At 44.0% G+C, this 10,613-nt stretch overlaps 1 protein-coding gene across 1 annotated transcript in view; it reads right to left on the bottom strand.

Moving 5' to 3' along the window:
* The window catches only part of LOC306936072 (monocyte to macrophage differentiation factor 2-like), a gene marked incomplete at both ends in the record, with an annotated part of 15,487 nt that extends 10,671 nt beyond the window's left edge, over positions 1-4,816 (bottom strand). The window contains one exon of the mRNA XM_079519501.1: positions 4,788-4,816. Within this exon, the coding sequence (XP_079375627.1) occupies positions 4,788-4,816 (29 nt within the window). The remainder of the gene's footprint in view (positions 1-4,787) is intronic.
* Positions 4,817-10,613: the final 5,797 nt, after the last annotated feature.

The following is a 10,613-nucleotide window of genomic DNA, read 5'->3' on the forward strand; positions in this document are numbered from 1 at the left end:
AATTGCATTAAATTGAGAGAGAGAGGATAGTTGTTTAGAGTTTACACTAGTTGAAGTAGGAATGCTAAAGTGTAAACACCAAAGTACCGAAACAATGTAATTCAATAGTAAACAATATCCTGAATTGGTAGGCCTACTATCATTGGTATTCACATACTCAACCTTTTATCATTGAATAGCTGACCATTTAATTGCACAAAATAATTTGATCACTTTGGAAATGAACATCTGTGGGTTTGACATACTGCACTGATGAAGACAGCATGTTAGCATAACGATGAAGACATTGATGAAGAATTTTCACTGCGGCGACTTGGTAAACTGGCGAGTTCTCCGGTATCCATGCAGCACCAGTATAGGTGCAGAATATGCATGTAGCCTATTCTAAATGCTGTGGTGTGCGATGACGGCAGTCAAAACAGCTTCACTCTAGGATTCAAACTGTGCTAAAAGGGTTTTTTTGTGACATACTGATTTACAGATGTATGATCAAATCTCTATTGACAGCGTTTCTGTCGATTACATGTAGCCAACAATGTTTCCAGCCCCTAGGAACTGAATTATAAAGAACTCTCTATCTGTATCTCTTTCCTCTCACTGTTCTCCGCATGTCTCTTTCCTTTCTTCTTCTTTTATCTTTCTATCTGTTGTCTTGTCACTCTCACTTGACTTTCCCTGATCTATCACTGACTGTAATGTTACCTGGAAACTAATCTGCTGGCCAAGTGGTCCAGGCGCATGCCACATGCTGCGCGTTCGAGTCCCGTTCATGATGACCTTTGCTGCATGTCTCTCCCTGTCTCTCTCTCCCTCTTTCCCTTTCAATAAAGGCTGAAACTATCAATAAAGCCAGAAAAGCCAGAAAATGGTAAGGAAAACATCAGCTGGGAATGCATACTGTGTTAATTCATCCTTTCAGTGTAGGGTTTCTCAGCAGGGATGCACGATAATTATCGGCCCGACGATATCAGGAATTATGACAGCATAATTATCCGCCCTGATAACATTATTAATAGCTCCGATAATTCAATTGTATATATGTATATTCTTTATTTTATATATTTTCATATGCTTGCAGTTCTGCTAAATGATTATTTGTTTTATCTGCTGATTGTTTGTATACTTCTGTCACAGTCTGAGTGGGAGTGTACTGTGGGTGTGTCTGAACCACCTGCATTCTATCCCCTGCAATCATGGCCACAGTATTTAAGTCTCCGTCTCGCTGAAATCCTTGCCAGATTGTCTTGTGACCTTCCAAGCACCCAAGCCCTATTCAAGCCTTGCCTTTGCCTTACTGATATTTGTTTTGGTTTTTCTGGACCACGATTTTTGCCAAGCCCTTGCCGGTACTTCTGCCCTCGCTGACTGCCTTTGGATTTTGACCTTTGCTTTCTACTGTTTTGATTTTTTGCCTGCCCCTTGCCTGTTTTTGAAGTTTGTGGATTAAAACCCGTTTTCGGTGACTTTTTGTGTCTGCATCCTGAGTCCTTTCCACGTGTGCCTGACAACTTCTGACAAAGCACCCAGCGTGTGTCATAGGCAGGGCTTGACATTAAGGCTTGTCCTGTTATAAATCTTTTTGAAGTGCATTCAAATTTTACTTGTCCGTTGGACAAGTGACTCTTGGTTTCACTTTTTCTGTGGCACTCCTATGAGCCAACGATATTGTCTGGCATTATGGTCTGGCTTTCCTAATAGCATGTGGCCCGGGGGCCACATGCGGCCCCTCACTATCACGTAATGCAGCCCTCATACATGGGCAACTGGCGGCCCGGGGGCCACATGCAGCCCCTCACTATCACGTAATGCAGCCCTCATACATGGGCAACTGGCGGCCCGGGGGCCACATGCGGCCCCTCACTATCACGTATACCAGAATACTGATATATTATATTGCTTTCAGTTGTTACAATTCCAAACATGCAAACATGATCCGCTTTAATTACTTCATTACTTCATATGTCGCTTAATGACTAGTATTAAAATGTTATTGTCTTTTTTTGTGTCCAATTTATTTGGATTTAGTTCATAAAGTTAACATAACTAACTAAATGCATTTGAAATGAAAAAAAAGGTTACTTTTCAGGATTCTAATAAAAAAATGACAAGCTTGCAGATTGGCTATTTTTGCTACGACAGTAATATGCAATGTGGCCCTCTGGAGTGAGTGTGGAAATATAGTGTCCCTCTGGAGTGAGTGTGGAACTATAGTGGCCCTCTGGAGTGAGTGTGGAACTATAGTGGCCCTCTGGAGTGAGTGTGGAACTATAGTGGCCCTCTGGAGTGAGTGTGGAACTATAGTGGCCCTCTGGAGTGAGTGTGGAACTATAGTGGCCCTCTGGAGTGAGTGTGGAACTATAGTGGTCCTCTGGAGTGAGTGTGGAAATAAAGTGGCCCTCTGGAGTGAGTGTGGAACTATAGTGGCCCTCTGGAGTGAGTGTGGAAATAAAGTGGCCCTCTGCATCGTCAAAGTTGCCCACCCCTGGTCTATAGCAATGATCACAATATAGAGCTTTTTAACACTTATTTTAACCAAAGAAAATCAAAGAAAAGCTGGACTGAAATTATGAAAACTTCCCTTGGGAACAGATGTTTCAAGCACACAGGTGTGTTATTTGTGCTTCCTAAAGGATGTTTTGATATGTTCAGTCCTTCACTCATTCCGGCCCCTTCTGCGGAGAGAATGTTTAAGAGCTCTGGATTAAGAGCGTCTGCTAAATGCCTAAATTGTAAATTGTAAATTGTAAATTGTAATGTTGTCTGTGTGCAGCTTGTGGAAAAGTTACAACCGATAAATACACGTTTTCTGCCAGAACTTTCAAATGAAAACGACTTCAGGTCTTAGGAAATAATTATTAGTGAACTTGAGAAAGCCCGGAGGGGCGAAACGTTGTTGCATTAGGTTGAAATGAAAAGGACGGAGAGCAGAACTATATTGTGTGCGGACATTCCACTTTTTTCTTCAACAAATAGAGCATCCCATTTGTACAGAACACTGAGGATGTGACCGTGTTGTACGCTCTGATAATGAATGGTGTCATTGTGGACACTGTACAGTATTGTGCGGCCTGTCAATGGATCTAAATGAAGCCGCCTGATGTAGCCTAATCGTTTATGACAGGACTGTGCATGTGTGTGTGTGTGTGCGACGTGCGCGTGTGTGTGTGTGACAGAGAGATGTGTGAGAGAGAGATGTGTGAGAGAGACGCACTGAAGCAGAGGGAAAAGGGATACAGAGCCATTGTTATAATAATCAGAACACCGATCACCTCTCTTTCTTTCGCACACTTTCTCTCTATGTATTTTTCTCCCTTATTGTTTTTCCACTATTTGTGCTATAGTAGGTATAGTAGCTATAGTGTGTGTGTGTGTGTGTGTGCGTGCGTGCGTGCGTGCGTGCGTGCGTGCGTGCGTGCGTGCGTGCACAGTCTCTATTATGACTCCAGGGCTGTTCCTTGAACAGTAAAGAAGATCAAGTTCACCTCCTCTGGGGGTGGGGGGGGGGGGGGGGGGGGATTCACACAATCTGGTTCTCACGATCATCACCAACTCTCCATTACATACTACTGATACTAGCAGTCACATCCTAACAGGCAGTCCAAGAGAAACATAGATGGGAGGGGTGTAGGGAGGGGGGGGGGGGGCTGCAGTCAGTAGAGAGACAAAGACAGAGAAAAGGATAATAGATCTAAAGATCGAGCATGATGTAGATCAGTGGTTCCCAAAGTGTGGTCCGTGGACCCCCAGGGATCATTGAGAGAGTTCCAGGGGGTCCCCAACCCAGGTAAATGATAGTTTGGAACCAAATGGACCCTTATGGGTCTGTAACCCTGAGAGTGTACAAATGGAGCCAAATGGACACTCTCTCAGAGTTAAATTAACATTGGTTTTACTATATAAATTGGGGGTCCCAGAGATAGAAATGCCATTAAATGGGGTCGGTCTGTAGACTAATGCATGTCAAACTGCAGGGGGTCCTTGAAACTAAACGGATTGAGAGTCACTGCTAAAAAAAATCTTCTCTTATGGGGGTCCTTGGCATATCTTTTCAAATGGGGGTCCGCGGGCTAATTAGTGTCAATTTGGGGGTCCTTGACATGAAAAAGTTTGGGAACCCTTTATAGATCGGCTATTTTCGTCGCATATGACACTGACGCGCAACGAATGGACTATATATGGCTTAAACTGTAGCTGACAGGTATAGGCTGGAGACTATAGCTGGACCATTTCACAAGCATTACATTGTATTTAACATTTGTCCCGCTGTTGGCGTTATGCTCTCCGTTCTTACTTATTTTGAAATGTGTTTGGGTCACTGTTCAAACTAAAAAGTCACGTGGGGAAAAAGTGAAAAGGGACGCAGATGTTCATCATGACAATAAGTTATACCAATGTTAGTTCAATGAGGTAGTTGTTTTATCACTCATCTCTGTTAAATTGTTATCCATCCTCCTGATTCTATGCTGATCACTTCTCTCTTTTCCTCTCTTTTATCTCTCTCTATTTTGCTCTTTCACCTTCGCGCGCGCGCACACACACTCAGTCACTCACTCACTCACACACACACAACTAATCTATAACATCCGTTTGATTGCCCCGCAGCGCATCAGTCAGTGTGCATGGCTTCACATCGGAGCTGTCACACACACACACACACACACACACACACACACACACACACACACACTGACACCAACGGAACAAACAGACCCGAGTGCCAGCTAGCGAGGCATCAGAACGGCGCTTAAACATGAGTTCAAATTCCCAGCAAAGTTCACTCACTCTACCTTCCAAATGTTGTCTTCCTAAAGTCCATGTCGGAGCGCTGCATGGTGCTGTTCTTAAAGTCCATGTCGGAGCGCTGCATGGTGCTGTTCTTAAAGTCCATGTCGGTGCGCTGCATGGTGCTGTTCTTAAAGTCCATGTCGGAGCGCTGCATGGTGCTGTTCTTAAAGTCCATGTCGGAGCGCTGCATGGTTCTGTTCTTAAAGTCCATGTCGGAGCGCTGCATGGTGCTCTTCTATCGCCTCCTCCTACGGATTCCCCATTCCGGATGTCCCAGTCCCGTGCGTCCGAACATAAACACAAGTCTAGCAAAGGCATCGAACGCACAGACTGTACACTAAACTAGAGCAACAACACTTGATTTAACTCCTCAATTGGCATGGAACAAAGTAGGACTGGCCTCTAGTCTATCCCGACGCGTAAACAAGAGCTGTGCTGTGTGTGTGTGTGTGTGTGTGTGTGTGTGTGTCAGTGTGTGTGTCAGTGGCACTAGTATCCTATCCTATCCAGGCAGCTCGAAAAAGTGGGGTTTGTTCCTCCGACTCAGTCAGATGTTTGCAGGATGTTCCGTAAACCAACCCTCCCCTCTCTCCCTCCCTCATGGCTGATAATAACGCACCAACACAACCCCTCCCCGCAAGCCCACCACAACTCTCTCTCTCTGTTTCTCTCCTCTCTCTCTCTCTCTCTCTCTGTTTCTCTCCTCTCTCTCCTCTCTCTCTTTCTCTCCTCTCTCTCTCTCTCTCTCTCTCTCACACACACACACACACACACACACACACACACACACACACACACACACACACACACACACACACACACAGTGACACGCACACACGCACGCACACACACACACACACAGAGCACAGCGAGAGAGAGACGCACGCGCGGGCGCACGCACGTACAAACACGCGCGCGCACACGCACCCACGCATACGCAGTCACACACACACACACACACACACACGCTTTCAGTGTCTGTCTCTCTCTCTCTCTCTCTCTCTCTCTCTCTCAAGAGTCTCAACTTTCAATTATTCATGTCAAAGGGGCTTCATTGGCATGAAAAACATTATGTTTCCATTGCCAAAGGCCAAAGCAAGTAAAGTAAGCAAGTAGCCTATGTAATAATTAAACATGTAGCCTAAACAGGGCGCATTAAAGGACCACTTCACCACTTTTCAACCTACCTTTTCATATAATCGGTCCTCAGTTCCTCACTAATGTTCATGATAAAATGCCACAATATTTTTCTACTCTGTGTCTCACATACAGGAGTGGCCCTGAACTGCCCACAGCCTGTGGGCAGTTCAGAAACCCGTCCACCAGTGACATCATCGATGGGGGGAAATCGGTCTCACGGTAATAAATAAATATCTAAATATTTTTTCAAAAAATTCTTGTTTAAAAATAATCATCCTAATGATGATGTCTCTGATGGACGGGTATTTTGATTGTGTTTCAATCAAATACAAAAAAAAGAAAAAGTTAGATACAAACCGAAGATTTATTTTATTTTTATTTTTTTATTTTTTTTAAGTAGGCCTTACAACTTTCATGTAAAAAAGCAGCAATTATTTTTATAGGACTACTGTGACATCTGGCACAAGGTGTTTGCTGTGCTGTATGTTCTATTATTATGATCTAAGGCTATTTAACTGTGTTACGCCCATGCTACTGCTAGTGTCAAGAGATCTTGTTTAGTAAATACGTTTATGGGTCAACTTGTCACACATGACACCATAGCCAGGCTAAAACACTGACCTTTCAGGGGATCTTTTCCTCATCAGGAACGTGCACACATAGACATCAAAGGGGGGCTTCAGCCCCTGCCCATTTACCCGTCTGTAAAACAACTGCCCTTTCCAGACCACGAATGCGGCATTTACTATGGTGAAAGAAATGCAAATGCAACTCCTTTCCAAGCACCATTCAGGAGAATTGCAGAAATCTCCTGAACTTGAACACAGTATTTTGCGTTGAACAAATTTGTTTAGAAATCCATGTCGTTACACCACATCTCCACTAGCTAAAGAGTGCTGGGTTGTAGCCCGAAAATAGCAGCGCGACGCGTTGAGAGCTTGTAGATCTGCTATTTTCGCAATTTTTGTCCAAAAGTGCCCTCTTAACGGGATTTCAGCCCCTGCCCCTCTAACACTCTCTGCACGTCCCTGATCCTCATCCGAACGCATATTAAACAAAATAAACAATGTTTTTAATGTTTTGACGACGAGTGCCATGCAGCTAACCTCTCATTGTATTTCTATTACATATAGTGCTATATATAGTCTCTTCCATATATATAGTGCTGCTGTTTGGATTTGCCAAAGAGCTAGAAATGAATGAATGAAGCTAAGCAAAAGCACTGTTGTTTTTCCCATATAAAGTCTGTTTCATGCATAATTATAACTTACATTTCATTAGCATCAACGGACAAACAAAACCTATGCCAATGGTGACTAATATTATGACATTTGTCTAACCATGTATTGATTAAAAACATATACAAGACAACAAGTGTTGTGAATCCCCCACCCACCCCTGTTTCCCCTCACTGTATATATTTCTTTTCCCTTTTTACCTCCTATGATGATTTATTTTTGACTATATAGTTGTGTATATTCGTACGTCTCTAAATGTTTTGATGAATTGAAAATGGTGGGCCCTATTGTAAACAAGTGTAATGCTTTATGGTGTCGTCCACTCACTGTTAACAGTTTTTGTATTGAGTTGTACTTGAAATGTACTGTAATTCTGCAAACTGTTAATCAATCAATCAATCAATCAATCAATCAATCAATCAAGTGAACAAGTCAAGATCCAGTCCTGGAAAGTATTACTCACCGGGGTATTTTTATCCAGCCTAATTTTGTATACCAAATTAATTGGTTCAGATCCCTAAAAGTTGGTTCGGAACTGGAAAAAAAAAACAACAAAAAAACAGAACCAGTTCCAGAACCAAAGTTCTTTAGGTGGAAATGGGTCCAAACTGTTAAATGTAGTTTTCAGGAACTTGTACTTTGCCTGAGTATTTACATTGTTACATTGTTGGATACTTTATATTGCTACTACATTATTGCATACATCCTAACTGATAAACATTATATAAAGTAGGCCTAATTAAAACCATAGTAAGACGCCCTGAGGGCGACGCGTGCACGCATCCACCTGGGTGACGGCAGACTGCTGGGAGAGCGCTGGCGCTTAATGGGGGGCGTCAGATCAACATCAATTAATTCTGTACTGGCAGTATATGGAGTGTGTCTTGAGCGTACAGGGTTTGATGAGGTCAGATCAACAAGAGTTGCTGGCCGCTCCATATATGCGGATCTAGGGTTAGATGAGGTCAGCGTTGTGATCTTCATGTATGGAGATGGCCATATATGGTGGCGTGACGTGTCACAGGCATGACCATATATGGAGGCGTTACGGGTCTCCATGATGTCACGTGATGTCACAAGGCATGATGGATTGGCAACCACATATGGTGGTGTGACGGACGATATGATGGTGGGACGGATTTTCATAGTAAATACGACCTTCGGTCACAAAAATCAGTACTTTTCTGAGTAGATTGTACTAATCTGAGTAGGCCTTAAGGCTAATACTTCTTCCATCACTGACAGTGGCCAGACAGTGACCTTAAGTTGTGGTTAGAGTGTCCGCCCTGAAACTGGGAGGTCGGGGGTTCGATCCGCGGCCGGGTCATAACTAAAGACTGTAAAAATGGGACTGCTTGGTGGGATTGGGGGTCAAATCAACTAAATGATTCCTGAGCGCGACGCACGCTGATCCGATGCGCGTCGCGCTCAGGAATCACTTAGTTGATTTGACCCCCAATCCCACCAATTGTTAATTGGGATGTGTTTCCAAAAGTGTTTCCAAGTGAGTCCAAATTCTAATTTGGACTCACTTGAACTCTCTCTATGCTCAATAGTAGAGAGCCAGGCCCCACTCACTCCACACAGTCACACACATTAGTAAACCAGTCACTTTCAGACGTAGCAGCTCCAAGCCACTAGAGGTCGTTATTGCACATGTTTTAATGGTTTTAGCCTCTTGGTCAACGCATGTACCAGAGTTACTAATATATTATATATTATATCGGTACCGTACCATCATGTCAGTCAGCATGAATTGAATGTTCAGATTATTAACATCGGGTCAGGGTGTATACGTTTTAATAAGGACGGAGGTACTATTAACTATTCAAATAAATAGACCTAGGCTGTGGTGACATCTGAGAAAAAGGGCGTTCTATCCCTTTAAATGTACTGCGCGCCGCATCTCAAAATAGCAGATCAGCAAGCCCACGACACATCAGGGACTTGACGCGCTGTGGGCCTGTAGATCTGCTATTCTCGGAGCGCGACGACACTAGCCTGGGTAAACCCACTCCCCCTGCTGGACAACATTTCATTGGAAGGGGCCAGTCGGGCGGGTGCAATGCATGGCGGGACACAGTATGCGAGTGAGAGTCAGAAGCATCGGCGTGCTGAGAGGAGGAAGGTGTCGACTGACCCGTGGTCGGATCGCTCAGATGAAGAAGAGGAAATATGCGTGGTGGAGAGGAGACTGTAGACACAAGAGATGAGAACGGATGAGGATATGCGTGGAACTGATAGCAAGAGGAAAAGAAGTAGGCGCACAAACTCAGGAAGCAAGAAGGGAATCTTGTGGTTGGGATGAGAGCACAGAAGCAACTCGACAGTATCTTTAGTGAACCACAGGCAGTGGGAAAGTTTGTTGAGCGGAAAGTGGGAAAAGTACAATCAGTAAGGATCAGCAGGACAGGACTGGTGATTATTCAGTGCATGGACGGCAAAGCTCTAAAAATTAAATCATTTAATAAATGCCCAGTGAGTACATTTCAGTTGGGAGGGTCTAAAAGGAAGATCAAGGGAGTGGTCGGTGGAGTTCCATTATCAGTAAAGCCAGATGAATTTCTTGAGATCGATAAAGTATGTGATGCAAAACAGCTGACAAGGTTCAGAGATGGTGAAAGAGAGGAAACTAAGTCTGTTTGCTTGACATTTGAAGGGGACAAGCTACCAGAGCGAGTTTACTGTAGTTACATGAGTTTCAGGGTTCGACCATTCGAAAGGGCACCACTCAGGTGCTTTTGCTGCCAACAGTATGGACATGTCGCTGCTGTCTGCAGAGGAGTTAAAAGGTGTGCGAGATGTAGTGAGGAAAACTGCAAGGGCTGCAGCGAGGAACCGGCAAAGTGCCTGCACTGTAAGGGAGATCATTACACTGGGTCAGCACAGTGCCCAAGGAAGGCACAGGAAACCAAAGTGAATAACGTTAGAACGGGGAAGAGGGAAATGTCCTATGCAGAAGCAGTGAAAAGAGTGGAGGAGAGGGAAGAAAGGAGTGAGAAAGGAGTGGCAGAGCAACAGGAGGAAAGGAGAAGTACAGGTGACGGCTTATTTGGCGTTCATCGCGATGGTGATTAATTGCGCTGTGGAAATCAAAGGGAAATCCGAAAGAATAAAGATGATTCTCGAGGCAGCAAGGAGATTTCTGAAAGTTGAAGACGTCAGTGGGGAGGACCTGGACATTGTGTTGAGGGAGGGATTCATGCCTACTTCGGGTCCGGAGTAGGAGGATAATAACAGAGCGGTTGATTATTTATTTTATTTTATTTTTTGTGTATGGTAGTCAAAGTAAAGGACTCGGGAGAGGATATAGAGGGAAAGGATTCGTACGGGTGATCCAATAGATGGATCACCACTAGATGGCGGTAATGCACCATAATCTGGTTGCCAACTGCCGTAAAACAACAAAAAGAAGAAGAAGACAACATTTCATTGGCTACGACGACACCG

Source organism: Electrona antarctica (assembly GCF_951216825.1).
Source record: "Electrona antarctica genome assembly, chromosome: 14".
Lineage (NCBI taxonomy): Eukaryota > Metazoa > Chordata > Actinopteri > Myctophiformes > Myctophidae > Electrona > Electrona antarctica.